At 32.2% G+C, this 18,913-nt stretch overlaps 1 protein-coding gene across 2 annotated transcripts; it reads left to right on the top strand.

Moving 5' to 3' along the window:
- Positions 1-1,873: 1,873 nt before the first annotated feature.
- Positions 1,874-6,774, top strand: JAC1 (J-domain protein required for chloroplast accumulation response 1). 2 transcript variants are annotated; one of them, XR_016300259.1, is made up of 10 exons: positions 1,874-2,489; positions 3,733-4,166; positions 4,257-4,346; positions 4,935-5,414; positions 5,509-5,579; positions 5,672-5,740; positions 5,875-5,952; positions 6,048-6,224; positions 6,312-6,412; positions 6,503-6,774. XR_016300259.1 is itself a non-coding variant. In XM_089620724.1 (9 exons), exons 1-9 carry the CDS (start codon positions 2,047-2,049, stop codon positions 6,348-6,350), a joined length of 1,881 nt encoding a protein of 626 aa, XP_089476850.1. In that variant the 5' UTR covers positions 1,875-2,046; the 3' UTR covers positions 6,351-6,774. The 2 variants fall into 2 exon arrangements, 1 of the variants encoding a protein (XP_089476850.1); XM_089620724.1 differs by having other exon boundaries at positions 1,875-2,489; positions 6,312-6,774.
- The last annotated feature ends 12,139 nt before the right edge of the window (positions 6,775-18,913 follow it).

Here is an 18,913-nt window from a genome sequence, read left to right as displayed (position 1 = left end):
CCAAAGCTAAGTTGTAACAATGTTGCTATGTTTTAAAATTGGGTGTAAAGTAGGCACTATGCATTGCTAAAAGACATTACACACTTAATAAATGATTTAAATGTTCACAATATGCATTTATTAGCTTGTACAAAGATTCGGAGCTGAAAAATCAGACAGGCGAAAGCGAATCGATTATTTGTTTTAACTTTTAAGCACTGCAAACAGTTTTAAAGAGTTCAACAACGAAACAGCTCAACATTAAACACCAACAAGCATTAAATTTCCCAACAGTGTCATACCCTATAATATATTAACCCGATGTTCCGTTTATAAAATAAAGCGATTTGCCGTTTATGTCCATGTATTCAAAATAGTTAGGCTAGAATTTAAAATGACCATATGCCTAACTCTCTTATTTTAATTCATGCATTTTTTAAATTATCATCCATTTGATCTATTATTCTATAATTTGTTGATTTTTATCTTTTACAAAATCTAATATTAAATTTATTTTAAAAATAAAATTAGTCAAAAATCTTTTTTGTTCTATTAACCTATGATAAACTTAATTTATTTCCTTTTTAATTTGTAAGCACTAAGGAGTAATATATTATTATTATTATTATTATATTATCATGATAAAAAAAATATCTATAATTTCTTTTATTCACTATAAATTTAAAGCATAAGGTATAATAGCTATTTAGACTTTTACGCCAAAAATCAATTTAAAAATATATATACTAAATTTAGGTTTTAGTCACACAAGCCTCATCAAACTTAGTTAGGTTTTAGTCAAATATTCAATTTTTCATTTTTTTAAATAGCCAAAATTTTGTTATTATTGTCTTCGTTTATTACGTTTTAGCCCTTATCAATTATCCTATCTTTGTCTTGTTTATACTTTATAATATCCTCTAATATATATATATATATATATATATATATATATATATATATATATATATTCGGTCTCTTTTTTGTACTCAAATACACGGAATTGACATTGTTGACTTATTAGTATATATTAATGCTTTGATTTGTAATTACTTATATTACTAGTCAATTAGTAACAGTCTCCATTCAAAGTCCGAAATTAAAGGCCCACTTTTTTAAACTCCTTTGTTTTTACTAATCAACTTAGTTATACTTATAGCTATTTAATTTAATATTTTTTACTAATTAATATATTCTTTCAGTTATGTGATTTTGTGAATCCCTTAGTTAACTCATATCCACTTCTCTTCTCCAATATATTTTTTTGGTTTTGATTGTTTTAACACCGACGTTAATTTCTTGCAAATCCCTTGGTTATTCTTACAGCTATTTAAACAATGGAATATATATTAGGGCTTAACGTTTAAGGTTAAATGGTACTTTCTTTTTTTTCCCTTGACCTACCACGTCTATTAATTTGTTGGGTCTGTAGTCTATACAAATCTCTCACTGTCTAATTTGCATGAAATCTATCTTATCAAGTTCGAACCATTACAAAAACTTAATCAAGCACTGTGATTGGCCAATAAGAAATTGTACGGACCCACAATAGAGACATCCCTCGATTGTACCCATCCGATACAACCGCAAATTTAATTAACATCACATAAATTAAGGGAAAATCTTCGAATAACGGTAACCAAGAGAATTTTCAGCCAAGAAAAAAAAAATTAAAAATAGAGAAAGAACCCCAAAAAAACTGACCAACAACAACATGATATTGATCTTTCCTTCAACATTGTCGTTTTCTGATTTTTCCTGTGGTTTATCCGAAAGGAAACACAAAAGCCAGATCAGCTAAAGCTTATACCTTTTTTGTGTGGCTTAAGACCTCTCAACTCTCAACTCACAACTCTCTAACTCTCACTCTGTCTTGTTCTCTCTTTTCGCTTTCATATCTAAGATTAAAAAAAAAAAAAAAAAAAAAAAAAAAACTCTCGATTCTTCGTTTCTTTTTTGTGGCCTATGAATCTTTCATGGTTAGGCACTTCCCGCCATTTTTATGACGAGCTGGTACAGTAAACTTACGTGCGTGTGAGGAAGAAAAAAACACTGTTCATCGAATCGATGGAGAGCTTGAGAGAAAGAGAGAGCGTTATGTTGGGCTACAGCCTTCACCAACGCCCGTTGACCGACGTCAACTCGCCGGGCTCTTCCAAGCCTTTCCGAAACTCCGGCGTTGACTTTCACGACGTTTTCGGTGGCCCGCCGAGGCGGTTCTCGATGCAGGAACAGGCTCGCCCCGGGCTCGAAGCGGCCTCCGACGAAGATGACGACGACGACGATGACAGGCCGGTCTTCGGAGATGACGTGGCGAGCCGGAGGAGGCTTCCGAGCGCCGACTTCTTCGCCGACATATTCGGCGGCGGATCGTCCGTACATTCCACGCCGATGAGGCACAGCCGCGAATACGCGTTTCCGAGCTCGCCGGGGTCGAGTGCTCTCATCAGTCCTTTGCCGCCGAGATCCGATCAGCCTTTTGGGACCTCTTCTTTTCCTTCTCAATTCAGGTTCTTCTTTTAAGTCCGGGCTTCTTTTGTTTCGGGAGTAAAAGTGATACTACGTGATAGTTTTTTTTTATAGAGATAAAATCTGTATGAAAAAAAATGTTTCAATGAATTACAAAGCCTATTATGGAGAAATTTTATCCGAGTAAATGAGTTAGTTGTCCATCCAATTAAATGAGTTAATTGTCCAGTTAAAGAGCTAAAGTTATCAAAATTATGAGTTGTTCAATTAGTCCACCAATAATTTTGAGAAAACTTGGGGGCCGTTTGGTTTAGTTTTCTAAACTCGTTTTCTGTTTTTAAATTCTGTTTTCTGATTCTAATTTTTAAATTTAAAAAACAGATTTAGAATTACGTTTCAGAATATTTTAAATGTTGTTTGGTTATGTTTTCCATTCAATTGTATAGAGATAAAATAGAAAACAACTTTTCATTGTTTTCTGTTTTCTAAACAAATTTCAAAGAAAACAGAAACATGATTCTAAATCTGTTTTCTGAATTTATAACCAAACAGTTTTTCTAAAACTGTTTTCTAGAATTTAGAATCAGAAAACAGAAAACAGGAATAAAAACATAACCACACGGGACCTTGATATAATATGATTAAGAGTTCATAATATTTAATTTTTTCCGAACTTAAAAATAGCGGAATAGTATGATTATGAGTTTCATAACTCACCTTCTATCTCGCTAGTTTTTTTTTTTTTTTAAATTAATTACTTAAGAATTTTTTATATAAATTATTAGATTAAAATATTTTTGTGCATAAAAATTAAAATTAAAGATTCTAGTTAATTTGATATTACGAATTTAGATTTTTTTTTAATAAAAAAAATATGCAACGACCAAGTTCTGAAATATGTAATTGTCAATTAGAATACATGTTTATTTTTTAATTCAAGGATATGTTAATAAAAGTAATCATATTTCTCATATATTTGTGATGATAGGTTATGAAGAAAAAAAAAACCCTATTTCTTAGTGAAATTAGGGGGAGCAATATCCTCTAACTAACCAAAGTAATTTTTTTTTAGAGACTAAACAAAGTTAATTTAAGTTGCACCGTGCAACTTGCACGTCTAAAGAGTATAAGTTATTGGTGTGAATGTGTGATACGTGGTAGATAGTGATATTGGTGTGATACGTGGCAAAGGCATATATGGGCTCACTCTGATTTCACAAATGTTTTGACAAGCTCTGGTTTGAGGATTGTTGAATTAACTATGGCTTTGAAAAAAATGTGTAGCCTTCCCGAAAAAACGAGCAACTCTTTAGAGGTTCCTAAATTCAGATCTTCTTCTTCGAATGCGACGACGATACCGCACTCTCTCTCCTCCACTTCTCTTTCCAGATTCGCCAGCGAACCGATTCAATCGTCTCAACCGAATTCTATGTTCACCGGCGACGGCGAATCGCCGAAATCCGATAAATCGGAGGGAGATTCGAAGAAGGAGTCGAAGAGCACGAAGAACTCGGCGACCAGCAACAATGGTCACTTCCATTTCTCGATATACAAGTGGAGAAGCAAAGGCGTGCCTTTGGACATTCCACTCAGAGGGAAGGCTTCCAGATCCAAACACGTGGCTCAATCTCAACCGTCGAATAAAACGACCCCTCTCGACGAGTCTGTTGAGCTCTTTCTAGAGCAACAAGCACCGGATGGTATCAAGGATGAGCCAGGTACCAAAAAAAAATATATATGTATGGATTGAATATCTTAATCAGTGACGACATTTTAGTAATTATCTTTTTGGAACAAATTCAAAACAGCCAAAGAGTTCGTGCCAAGCAAAGAAGAAACTCACAAGCCTGAATTAGTGAAGTCTGTTCCTTCCCTCTTTTACGACGACATGGAAAAGGGTAAGTTAGTTTTTAAGGAATTAACTCGTCTTATTTTCTAAACTTTTTCCACACATATCTACTAGTATTTTTTTCAAAAATTTAGCGATATAAGCCAAGTACATACACATAAGTGTTTGTGTTTTAACCAACATTTTGTAAATAACCAAAAGCTATTGTAAATATTTTGTAAATAGTCGTATTTATTATAAATTTACTCTACGGTTTTTATTATTTTGATAGCGTAAATAGATTTATGTGGCTATTTACAAAAAATTAACGAAACGTTGATTATTTCGAAATTTCTAACGTTTCATATGACTAGAATCGTGTAAAATACCGACTACCGAACTGTTGTTTACTTTAATGTTTACAGTTTTCTTTACTGTACACTTTATTTGCAATTTCATTTAGAACGAGAGAGGGTGGTTTAGTAGTATATTAATTCAAAAAGTAGGTATTTGTGAAAGTTTTTGTAATTGAATATTCTTGAAATGACCATTATAAAACCGATATTGGTGGAATATGTCATTTGGTTTTCTAATTCATCTTTTATTTCAAAAGCCGGTTAAAAAATAGCAATTCATAATGTTTCGTGTCGTTTTTCAGGCATGGACAGAATCGCCAACGCCTCTCCATCTCCGGCCGTTGGTTCCACTAAAACGACAAAGAAACAAGATAGGAAAAACAGTTTCTCAAAGTCTTCCGAAGCGAATAGTAATACAGTGAAAGGTGTCCAATTCTCCGAGAGCAATAACACCAACAATGGAAGGAGCAAAGTCAAAGGAAAAGTCAAAGATTTCGTGAAGATATTCAACCACGAACCCTCGCCGAAAGCACAAGACGGTCCTCGCGTGTTTTTCCGGAGCAAGAGCTGTAAATGGAATGAGAAACGCTCTTTCGAAGAAGAAGAAGAAGAAGAAGAAGAAGAAAAAGAAAATGAAGAAAAAAGTATTAACACACCCGAAAAAGTGGAAGAACAAAAATTTCAGACCAATTGTAATCCAAAGGCGAGCGATATTCATGAAGATCTCAAACAGTCAGCCAAAGTACACGCTTCAGTACAAGACCGGTCAACGCCTGGTTCTGGTTAGTTCTCTTTGTGATCCCGTTGACCAGAGATCACGAGGCATATGGAAAAAGAAAATGCACTGATGACTAATTTGACTTTGTTACAATTCAGATTCAGTATCAGATGGTTCAAATAAGGTTACAGCTGAAGAAACAGATGATTCTTTCCATGATAACTTCCAGGTTTATAAATATCTAATTTCCTGCTACGTAAACCTATAATAAATACTAAATAGCTTAAGATTCACACTGAACATCTCTGAATGATTTGGCAGGTGAAAGATATAACCCAAGATGAGAATAATGGGCAACTTTTGGAATCAACCAATAACCAAGAATTCACGGTATATATTATATTCGGATGCAAACGGATATCTACTTTTACTTTATTTTAAAATTCCACTTAGCAAAAAAAAAAAAAAAAAAAAAAAAAACATCAGTGTTTATAGATAATATTGTAGAAACTTGATCATATCAGGACATCGATGCCAAGATACGAAAGTGGACAAGAGGAAAAGAAGGAAACATACGTTCTCTACTATCAACTTTACAATACGTGAGTATTACTATTTGCCAAATGTATATACATGTATATGTGATGATCATGATATATATTAATGATTAATGAGATGATATTTATAAAATAAATAGGTGCTTTGGGCTGAGAGTGGATGGAGAACTGTACCTCTGGTAGACATAATAGAAGGGAGTGCAGTGAAAAGAGCGTATCAAAGGGCTATGCTTTGTTTACACCCAGATAAGCTTCAGCAAAAAAATGCTTCTCCACAACAAAAATACATGGCCGAAAAAGTTTTTGATATTTTGCAGGTCAGTGTTTCGTTTCCCTTGTGGAATTTAAGATAAAAAAAAAAATTGGTGTGCATTTTCTAAAAAGTGTTTATTGTTTGAATACAGGAAGCCTGGAATTACTTCAACAATCTTGGGGCTGTATGAGTGTGTGCCAATAGATGAACTTAAAGACGGGTAACAATAATAGGATACAAAAAAATATCTACGTACGTAAATATCCAAATCCAAATCCAAATGTGTAAAGTTCTTCTTTCATGTCTCTCTTATTCTTCTATGTTTTTGGTGTGGATATATAGGTTATACACGTCATGCTGATTGGTTCTGTAAAACATTGAAAATTAAATTTCAGCGTGGTATATATACTGTTGTATACTGTAGTGGAGAGGCTGTTATCTATTTGAATCTTACTTCTGGTTCAGTATCCATTTGGGCTGAGGCCATTTCAGTAAAATGGGCCTTCAAGCTGATCGGAAAACGTTATTGATGCGTAGTTGTGGGAGTTTAGCTGACCAATTGGACAAGTACTACAATTTGGTATATTTATTATTTTTGCAGTTTTTCATCATTATATGAAGCGTTACCATGCTCAAATCTTTAGGGGGCCACAAGAATAGGGCGTTTAAAAATTTTATCGCAAAAATTGTACTTTTTAAGCTGTATACAAGTCTTTTTAATGTTTATATATTTTAAAAAAAATTAGTTACTATTTTAGACTATATATTTAATTTTATTCATTGTTTGCAGTTTCATTTATAAGAAAAATAATCTTAAATAATTATATATAGTTTGTTTGAGAAAACAGTATTTTTATATATGAACCATCACTTTGTTAGAAAATGTTACATTTTAAAAACACTATTCTTATAATTTTTTCTTTTAAATTTATTTACACTCTTGAGTGTAATTAATTTGTGTATGAGCCTACGAATCGCAACTAATACACTAATGTTCGCAAATGCCAGCTGCCGAAACAATGTATATTTAATATTGTGTGAAAGAAGAAGAAGAAGAAAGTATGATACTATGATCCAATAATAATAAATAATAATAACAAAATCATGAGCAGGTTATAGTTAGATGCACTTTATCTTGAGCTCTCTCGAGTCCTTGTTTTACACGTCTAGCTATTCTTGTTTTGTCACATTGCTTTGTTGATTGAAGATTCCTTTAGAATTTCAAAAACAATGATAAAATATATAAATTCAGATAAAAGCAAAGCGTGGTATGTACACTGTAAAAAAAAACATAATAGAATTCTCGGTATCTACTATGTAAAGCTATACTTTGAAGAAACTAATGCTAGTGTGGACCTAGGACTTGGTGTCCACCTTGAATAATGTTATCATATGATAAGATTGCTCTTTATTGAATTTTAAACTTCCGTCAATGTATTACTAAGTTGTGACCCACAAAGCGGGTAAAAGTTAAAACGCGGTTCTGAATTTGTAGCCAAAGTATAGTGTATGATTGGAGAGAGATCCTTTAAATATTGTGGTTTCATGTTAAAATCAATTGATAAAACAAGTAATTTATGATCTTTATAAAATGTACAAAAGATATATTTTCAGCCGATGTAGGACTTTTTAATGCATCCTCTTACGTCCAAAATTAAATAATTGGTTCACGAAGTTTGTAGAAACGGATAATCCAACATCGAGAATAGTTTTGACTTTAATATCATGTTAAAGTATTATGAGATTTCATCTTAAAATCAATTAGTAATAAGAAGAGTAAGTCATGACTTTTATAATGAACAAATGATTCTCAATCGATGTTAAGGTCTCCCGTTAATAAAAACTAATCAAAGTCAGCAAGCCATTTACTTACAATTTTTCAAAAAAAAAAAAAAATTAATAACAGCATGGATTATGAAATGGGTTTAGAAATTTGTAAAATAGAAGCGGCATTTTGGAAGGGATGTTGATGTGAAGTGAGAATCAGAAGAAAAATAAAGTGGCTTTGTTGAACAAGAAAAGCGCTAAAGTGTGAGATGCGAGAGTGTTGCTTCGGAAAAGAATATGGAGAAAATAAGGGGCCGTTTGGTTTAGTTTTCTAAACTCGTTTTCTGTTTTTAAATTCTGTTTTCTTATTCTAATTTTTAAATTTAAAAAACAGATTTAGAATTACGTTTCAGAATATTTTAAATGTTGTTTGGTTATGTTTTCCATTCAATTGTATAGAGATAAAATAGAAAACAGCTTTTCATTGTTTTCTGTTTTCTAAACAAATTTCAAAGAAAACAGAAACATGATTCTAAATCTGTTTTCTGAATTTATAACCAAACAGTTTTTCTAAAACTGTTTTCTAGAATTTAGAATCAGAAAACAGAAAACAGGAGTAGAAAACATAACCAAACGGGGCCTAATAGAATGGTTATCTCTACTCTAGCCAGCCAATTGCAAGAAATGTGGAGAATGAGAATCCTCTATTTTTTTTTTTTTTTTTTTTTTTAATGGAGAATCCTCTTTATTTGGAACTCCGGTTTTTCCTCTTATTGCCTTCTATTTATTATTTTTATTCGAATTTTAACTCTGTATCCCATTTCCCTATATAAATTAGAATGCTTATAGTTGAGTTGGATAGAAACTTCAAATGGGCTCCCTTTATCCATCACAAAACAATGAAAAAAGAAGTAGAGATTATAACACGTACGTACGATATTTCAAATAATTTTGGACCAAAATAAGTCTATTTTAATATAAAACTATGACTACTTATTTTATGTATTTAGTTTTTTAATGTCTCTCTCTCCCTCTCGTACGTGGTTGTATATTTTTATTTGTACACTTTCAATCTCATAGAACCTTTTGAATATTTTTTTTTTTCATTTGCAATTGAGAATTCGTTTGAAGAGTAGTAATTGGTATTTTGTCAATTTATTGACATTAATATTAATAAATCTTTAACGATTATGAGAATTTCTTTGAAGACTTATTGACATTGTTGTCAATAAATTTTCAAAGGACCCAAAATCTTCCAACGAATTCTCAAAGTCTTTGAATCAATATCAATATTTAAATTATCATGGAACGCAAATAATTTACCGAGATTTCAATAAAATTTGAAATCTGTATCTGTATTTTAAACACTTATTCAAATTTCAAACAATACCAAAAATATATGAGGAATTTATTTTGTTTTCCATAAGAGCAACTTTAATGATTTTTCTAAAGGATAGTAAATAACATAAAATTAAAGCAAGTAGTTCCACCATTGCTTTACATTTAAGTCATTTATTTTGAAGAGCAAATTGGCTCTATAGAGCTAATTAGCTATTAAAAAAAATATTAAAAAAAAAACACACACTAATGTGTCAAATGAAAGCTTGTTAAATTGTTATGGGATGATATTGATATATGAGACCCATTTAAAAAAAAAAAAGGGTATTCACTTACTATTAGAGGTTCTTATTGAGAAATTTCATTATGTGAACCTCAAAGTTAACAAAACATCAAGACTAAACTTCATAATTCAAAATTATTTAAAAAGAATTTTTGTCTCTATTTCGGACAAAATTCTCCTTATGTCCATATACCATCATATGGCATCGTATGTCATCATACACATCATATGGCATCGTATGTCACAATGGTCAGAATTTTATTTTTGTCCGAAATAAAGATAAAAGTTTTTTTTTTATATTTTCTTAATATTTAAATCTATAAAATGAAATTTCTCTTCTTATTTATTTAAATAGGTGAAGGTTGATAATCTTAGGTAGCTTATGGATATTCGAGCAAGTGATGCAACGTTGTGATTGCGAAGTGATTATCCCCCTGGTCCTATCATATGTGTTTCAGTTTGCGTGGTAGAAATTATTTTGTCGTCTATTTTGTACTAACCATTAATGTCACGTCTCATAACTGTGGGGGGGTTTATTTTTTAGCTTTGAAATTAGAATGACCCTGACGTCCTCGTCGAAATAGAGAATACGGCCTAAAAGGAATAAATAAAATTGAGTAGAGCACGAGCATCCAAGGTTTGCAAACCAATTATTGAAGAGCATTGAACCCAGACACATAATTTGCACTAGAATAAATATACATTTGTACGATACGTGACATTTTATTATAAAAAGAAAACATAACATCTTTGTATTCTAAATTAACCACTTCTCGTGCGCTATTAGATTGATAGTGTAAGGGACTTCTTGTTTGTGAGGTGATCTCTGTGAAAGAGCGAGAGTTCAATCTCTAAGAAACGCATTATTGACGTTTGAAAGTTAGATATTGTAATTCGTGTTTAAATGTTCAATATAATTGATAATATGATGTATGATGTAAATATTGGATTATTAAAAAATAAATTGTCTTTTAAAAACTTCATGTGACTCTGTCCATAGTCATAAGTTACTATAGTTCTCAATTGGAGTCTAAAATTTTGTTACTCTTGTAGTTTAAAAAATAAAAATAAAAATAGTTTTGACAATGAATTTGTATGCTTAAGTATTTAATTTACGAATGAATTAACTTGATTATTTTAATCTTGTAATTAAAAAAAATTGTATATCTAATGTTAATTTGTAGATTTTTCTTTTGACCGGGGAAATTATTGAATTTATATTTTTGAATTTTGAAATCACAAAATCAAATCATTACATATTTATTTGTTCACACGTACGACTTTTTGTTTGCTTGAAATTCACACGTACGAATTCTGGAACATTTTGAAACGATTTAACGACAACGCACGGGGATCATTAATTTCGCTGCAGTAACAGTTTAATTTTAGCCATTGTCGGGTACGTAATGCCATTGTCCAATAACAAAGGAGATTATCAGAAGAAAAAACAAATAATGTTGTATTAGTTAATTTTAAAATTTCTTTTTAGATTTTAGTCCAAAATTTATTTTATTGAAAAAATAGTTCATCGAATCGAAGTTAATTAAGTAATTAAATCAATTTATTTAATTAATTTAAATTTAATGAACTATTTTTTGAAGTAAATTAAATTAATCTAATCAGTTAATTAATTAATTTCGATCTCGTGGACTATTTTTTTTAATAAAATAAAATTTTGATTATTTTTTAAAAGGAGGCGAATTATTGAACTACTAACCTAATTTTCTCGTAGAAAATATTAACTATAAATTTTTTCATCAAATAATATTTGAAAAAGTGTTTAAAAGTGTTATAAAATCATATTTGAAAACCACACTCGAAAAAAAAATTAGGGAAATACACAATTAATATTTGAGCCACCAACATATTATATATATATATATATATATATATATATATATATATTTAAATGAGTGATCTAGTTAAATAATCAATTTAAAGTTATGAATTTCCAAAATAGTCAAGGTTTATCTTAATTTAGAGAAATAGCCAAAATGTGCAGCAATCTAGTTTCAAAAAAAAATTTTGACCCCAAGATTAATTTTTTTGAAAGTGATAAATTGCTTATAATAATCGTAAAAAATTTTAATCATCGTTGTCAAAAAAATTTGGTTACTTTGCTGAAAAGTTGAAACTTTGGCAATTTTGATAATCAATAAGTTTCGAATGGCTATTTTGTACAATTTGTATAAAGTTTTGGTAGTTGATATTTATTGGGAAGTCGGTATTTTCCGCACAAGAGAGAAAATTAATGATAAGAACATAGGGCATTGTAGCGAAATAGCCAAAATGAAACTATGAAATTTGTTTTTAGCCTATGTTTCGCAACTTTTAGGGAAATAGCCAACATGATTATGTGGCAATAATTAAAGTCTTATTTACCCTTATTTATTAATAAATTTGTCATTTTCTCTCTCCTATTTTTTTCCTACAATTTTTTTACATAAAAACTTCAAAAACCATATTTATCTCATATGAACTCGAAATTGAGTGATTCCAAATCCTACGGATTCGTGACGCCGAGATCTTAAAAAATAGATCCATTGTGTTTGATGAAAAATAATGTTTAATACCATAGATGTAGAAAAATCTACCTTAAATATGGAAATAACGGAAATTTTTTTTAATTATAAAAAAAATGGAAATGTAAATATGATGCATTAAACATAATTTTTCATCAAACACATTGGGTCTATTTTTGAAGATCTCGACGCCACGAATTTGTAGGATTTGAAATCACTCAATTTCGAGTTCGTATGAGAAAGATACGAATTTTTGAAGTTTTGATGCAAAAAAAATTATTTAAAAAATAATAGGAGAGAGAAATTGACGAATTTATTAATAAATAAGGGTAAATCAGACCTTAATTATTGTCACATAGGCCATTTGGCTATATCCCTAAAAATTGTTAAACATAAGCTAGATCCAAAATCACATGTGTTTAAAGTGTTCTAATTAGTTACAAATGAGAACATATCACATAATGCGTATGAACCTCTTTTTTCTTTTTTTGAATCTTCACGTATGAAGCTCTTAAAAGCGCTGGACAGCATGCAGCTGATTTTTTATTTTTTATTTGGAAAGAGCTGGCAAATTATTTTAATACATACAGATACGTACGTACTACGTATATATAAATATTTGCTTTTTAATTATTGTCATCCCAATATTTATGATGTTGTTGACTTCAGCGCATTTGTAATTATATTACCAATCATCATGTAGATAATAATTAATAGCGTGAAAAGGGCAAAAGTATAATCCACGCTTAAACACATTCATTCAAAAATCATTTATCTTTTACATGTCGTTTGCTTCTCTTTATTTATTTATATCAATCTGCTATGTTTTTTTTAAATAATAAAAGAAAAGCTATAAAACTTTTAGATTCATGTCACATAATTATACGAATCAAATTTTATTCCCTATGATCGTTATATTTCACACTCGTAAAAGCTAAAGAGATATGATAAAAGCTAAAACCATCAAAATTCCTTCTAGAGCAAAATCTAATTTTTAAACTATTAACTGCAGGCTCGATTTGACCTTTAGAAAAGTCAAACAATTACTTTAGGCCTCCACTAAATAAAAACTTAAATCGTTAAAAAAAAGTCTTAAATTCAATATATTTTAAGTCTAAATTTAATAATTTTTTGCCTAAAGTATATATTTTTAGGCTCAAATATGTTAAATAGTCTAAAAAAATGTTAGAAAAAACTTATAAAAATAAATTTTCGTTAGGCCTCAAAAATCTTGGAGAGCAGCTGGACCTGATTAAGTGTTTGTCTCGAGTTGTTTCATCATATTTAAAGCTTTTAGTATTGATAATATTTTTAATATATATTGAAAATAGGTTAGTGATAAACGAGTCATGAAATATTTTAAATAGTTACTTTTTTAAGGGCTCCGTAGCTAATTAGTCAATAGTAAACTTAAATTTTGCTAAATAGTCAAGATTTTGCTAATTTTGCAAATAGCGATTAACATAAATGAATGATGATAAGATATCCAAACTACCATTTGCCAAGCATTTCATAATTTTAGTCAATTGCCCACATTTAATGGTCGCATAAAATAAAATAAAAAATAAGTCATTAAATGCACACTCATTTTCTTAACAGTGACTGATAGTTTTCTTTCAAAAAGCAAACACGCTGAAATTACCAGAATATATAAAATAAACCAATATTAACCAAATTTATCATATCGCAAATAAAATAAACAAATATTAACAGATAAAAACCCATCTCAGATGTCTCCAAGACGTATTGAACAACTTTGATCCTCTCGTGGAGGACTTCCACGTGGAGACGGTCCGATGCCTTCGGCCCACGGCGTTGCAAGCCTATGGGCGGCAAAAGCCGATATCACCTTCATGATGCTTACGTGTCCTTCCCTGACTGCCACGTGGAAGGGCAACATTCCATGGATATCCTTGATGAGGAGGCAGTTGGGGAAGTTTTAGAGGATGACATGGATGCGTGTGGTAGGTTCCGTGTGTCACAAATGGGCTGCAAAGTGGAGAGGTGCCACCCCAATGTGTTGCCTTGTTTCCGCTAAAGACCCGAGTTTTGTGTCTCTAGTGCATTTTTCATGAGTGCTTGTATCATCTCTATACATAGTATACTTAGTTTTGAGTGTCAACTAAAAAAGGAAGGCTACTTTGGAGTATTATAGTGAAAATGCCAAAAGAGTACATGATGGTGTGTGCAAGACGAACCTTATGAACAAGGTTCCTTATGACAAAGGTCTGTAGCAATAGCAAACCAAATATTCTGAAGAACCTTTCCTCATTCAAGAAATGGATGTTCTCAATGAAGAGTTTGACCAAGATTTTCAAACTCCGTAGCGACAAATTTGGCGCATGACGTTCCCAAGTTCTTACTGGCCGGATAAAAACATGTACAAATCTTATCGATCGAAATCATTCTCTCTCTCTCTCTCTCTATCCACACACACACACACACACACATATATATATATATATATATATATATATATATATATATATATATATATATGTTAGAGGTGCGGAGCCTAATCGAAATCATTCTCTCTCTCTCTCTCTCTCTCTCCACACACACACACACAAGTTCTTCGCGAATTTTGTTTTCTAATTTTAGGTCGGAGTGTGTTGAATTCTAACAATATAAGCATGGTAAAACACTTTATTCTGTTTATATATATACATACATACATACCGTTGTGGAACTTAATCGGCGGCGCGTAGAGTTCGTCGGAAAGCGTCGGACAGGCTAAAAAATTACATTTTTTTATGATGAGCCTCGCAATCCCGAGGGACCTCTTTCGACGGCGAGGAACAGCGGCGACTCATCGGCGTTGTTGAGCATGCCAAGATGGCCATCCACGTTTGTCTCAAGAAGCAATTCAGCCACAGCGGTGAAGCCTCGCCCTCCTCATGGCTCCGGCGTCCTCTACGTCAACTTTCGCGTCAACGTCCAAGAGAAGCTTGACCATCTTGATGTCACCACTCATTGCCGCCGCATACAAAGGCATCTCGCCGTCGTAGTTTGGCATAGTTACAAGTTTGGGGTAGTGAGCGATCGCCTGCTCGGCAAACTTCATGTTTTCGGACCGGATCGCCATGTGGAGGACGATGTCCTTCTCGTGGGCGCCACTAGTCTATCGAATTCCGCCGCAGGTAAAAGTGTCAGTATGTTGTCTAAGTTCCTGGAGTTTGTGGCTTTGAACACTACTTGATCTATTGTTAAAATGCTAATTCACAATTAGGATTTGATCATTGTGCGGGGCAATAATGCCGCGTCGTATTGGAGGTCCCACCATGGCCAGCTCGTTGGCCAAGTCATGAGTCAACATGGTCTAGGCTATGGCCATCCCAACATTGCCCACTCCGACTCCGACCACAAATATTTTTTCTCGTTCTCCGCTTCGTCTCCGATGCTGGCGCCGCCCCTTCGATCGCCCTGAAGAAAGGCTCCGAAAAATCTTAACCCAGTGACGACGTTGACGCAACGTTGTCCACTCCGACAATGGATGTCTTCGTCCTGACACCGACGCTGCCCCTTCGATCTCCCTGAAGAGCGACTCCGACATGTCTTGACCCAGCGACGACGTTGATGCACTCATTTCCATTTCTTCCTCTGCTTCTCTGTGGATCCGATTATTAAAATAAAGGCAAATAAATTATAATAATAGCAAGTATAAAAATCTTAAAAAAAAAAGAGAACAAGCTTAAAAACTTTCCAAAAAAGAAAGAAAGAGAACAGGATATAAATGTAAAGCCAACAATATTCATTTATAACAGGATAATTAAAAAATGTTGGCTATGAATATGCTTCAACATCAAATGTTTGCTATTAACATAATAATTTATATTTGTTGTTGTAATGGATTCATCCAAAATATTCAATTAACAATCTAAAATTATGTAAAAAGTTACAATTTTTATTGTTTTTCTCTAAGTTGTACAAAAATTCATTTCAATCATCTTAAAATCGCTCAATTATTCTCAAAACACTTGCATTTCATTAACAACATATAAAAACAAATAAATTAAAAGAAGAGATTTGTAACTAATTAGGCCACTTTAAACATGTTATTTTAGATCTAGCCTATGTTTGACAATTTTTAGGGATATACTCAAATGGTTTATGTGGCAATAATTAAGGTCTTATTTGCCCTTATTTATTAATAAATTCGTCACTTTCTCTCTCCTATTTTTTTCAAATAATTTTTTTTACATAAAAACTTCAAAAATTTGTATCTTTCTTATACGAACTCGAAATTAAGTGATTTCAATTCCTTCAAATTCGTGGCGTCGAGATCTTCAAAAATAGACTCATTGTGTTTGATAAAAAATATTTTTAATGCATCATATTTACATTTCCATTTATTTTTGTTTATAATTTCAAAAAAATTTAGTTATTTCCATATTTAAGGTAGATTTGTCTACATCTATGGTATTAAACATTATTTTTCATCAAACACAATGGATCTATTTTTGAAGATCTCGGCGTCACAAATCCGTAGGATTTGTAATCACTCAATTTCGAGTTCATCTGAGATAGATATTATTTTTTGAAGTTTTTATGTAAAAAAAGTGTAGGAAAAAAATAGGAGAGAGAAAATGACGAATTTATTAATAAATAAGGATAAATAAGACCTTAATTATTGCCACATAATCATGTTGGCTATTTCCCTAAAAGTTTTGAAATATAGGCTAAAAATAAATTTTATAGTTTCATTTTGGCTATTTCGCTACAATGCCCTTAAAAGAAATAGACGAATTAAGCCACTGCAAACACGTTAAGATTGTTATTTAGTCAATGTTTTATAAACATTTCAAATATAAGCACAATTGATGATGTGGCGAAATTAATCCCTATTGCTTTTACATAAATAACCTCGTATAACAAAATTGTAAGGTGATGTTTGGTACGTCACTCAAAAAGTGTTTTCCACTTTTTGAGTGAAAAAAATGGGAAAGTAGTGTTTGGTTAAAATTTTCGGATAAAGTTTTTAAAAAATTTTGGAATTGTTTTGAAAACAGTGTAAAGGAAATTGAAAACAGGGGGTGGGTGTTTTCCGAAATTGTTTTCACTTTTTTTCTCGCGTGTAGTCACGGGCCTAGTCTGTCCTCTGTCATTATCTCTCTTCCTCACTTATTCTTCTTATCTCCTTCACGTTTCCTTTTTCTTCTTCCTGGTTCTCCAGCGTGCGTCCATCTGCACAAGAGAAAAAAAAAAATTTAGCTCAATCTCCTTGATCACCGATCATCACCATCTCCTTCATTTCTCTTCTTTCTCGCACGCGCGCTCCAACACCGAGCTCCACCGCGTGTTTTGGTTGAGGAGACTTGGACCGCCGCGAGCCGCTGTGGCCGCCGACCGGGAAAGGAACGCCGGGAAAGAGAAACCACCGAGGAGGCCGAATCTCACAGGAATTAGGTGAGAATTTCTCAAACCCGAAATGGATTTTTGAATCTAGGGTTCATGAAGAGTTGGATTTTGGGGTTTTGCTTTGGTGATGGATTTCGGAAAAATTATTGTTATTGATTTTGGACGAATTTGCTTTGGATTTTGACAAGTTTGGCCATGGGTTTTTGTCTTGGCCGTGTGTATTGTTATTTGGCCGTGTGTTTGTGTCTGTGATGTTGTTGTTGTTGTTGTTAGTCTGGACTTGTTATTGATGATGATCTAAGATCGATAGGTTGAATTGATGTTTCGTCGCGGTGGTGATAAGTCGGAAACACGTTGATATTTTGGATTGTAATATGGTTAGTGAGCTTTGTTTCGTTTGCGAGTTTATTGTCAAGGGTCTAGGTACGGTATAGGTGGGCTACGTAGAGCCCAAAACAGCGAGTTCGGGACGGCGAGGGCGTGACCGGGAGACGACGGAGCTATAGCGCGAGTATCGACAAGGCGAACAAGACCAGGAGAACGTCGAGTGGATACGGCGTTTCGGCTTTGGCTCGGAGGCTCGCGAGTGTCCGTTAGGATTTTATGAATTTTTTTTGTTGTGATGTGTTATCACGGGTTTTAAATAATTTTGTATACGAATCGTTTTGAGTTAACGTTTGGTATCTCGGTTACTCGAGCGTCACGATAGGAAATTTGACTATGTTTTCCTTGAGATTCGGAGAAGAAAAAAAACGATCTTTATTTTGTTGGAGTTATTTTCTAATCTCATTTTGGATAAATGAAATTAGTTTTATTCAAGGAAGCACAAGCTCGCTTATTAGAGTTATTTCTCAGTTTTGAGAATTATCATAGTTTCTCGTTCGAGTTTATACTTTCTCGTATCGTTTGAAGTTTTGTATGAGAACTTGGATTCCTTACAGTGGATATGTCTTTGGGTCCTACGATTATTAAATCTAAACAATAATGTCATATTCATATTTATGATGATAAAAAAAAATTTGTATTCAATCTAAACAATAATGTCATATTTATATTTTGTGTAGTTAAACTTATGTTTAAAAAAAAATTTGAGTAAAGAAATTGTTTCCATGTACCAAACAGTTTTCACTTTTCATTTTTTCAAAAAAAAAAAAAGTGAAAAGTGTACCAAACAGTTTTTCCAGTTTTTTCAATTTCTCAAAAACAAAAATGAAAACTGTACCAAACAGCTTTTTGAAAACAACTACAAAACAATTTTTTAATACAACTACAAAAATTAGAAAACAGAAAACAAAAAAAGCAGCCTATCTTCATTCAAAGACAGAATCATTCCGAACATGCCTATAAAGACATTTGAGTTAACTACCAAACACTACCTAACTTTCTCTTAGCTTTTTAAGTCATATTTATTTGCAAAAGTTGAAGGAGTGGGGTGGAGAGTTTTATCACGTCTCTTGAGTGCAGAGAGAGGAAGTGAGGATTTAG

This window comes from Urtica dioica, chromosome 7 (genome assembly GCF_054948205.1).
Source record: "Urtica dioica subsp. dioica isolate 48M chromosome 7, U.dioica_male_clone48M_v1_H2, whole genome shotgun sequence".
Lineage (NCBI taxonomy): Eukaryota > Viridiplantae > Streptophyta > Magnoliopsida > Rosales > Urticaceae > Urtica > Urtica dioica.
Note: the sequence above shows the minus strand (reverse complement) of the source record. Positions and strands in the feature narration are given on the sequence as shown.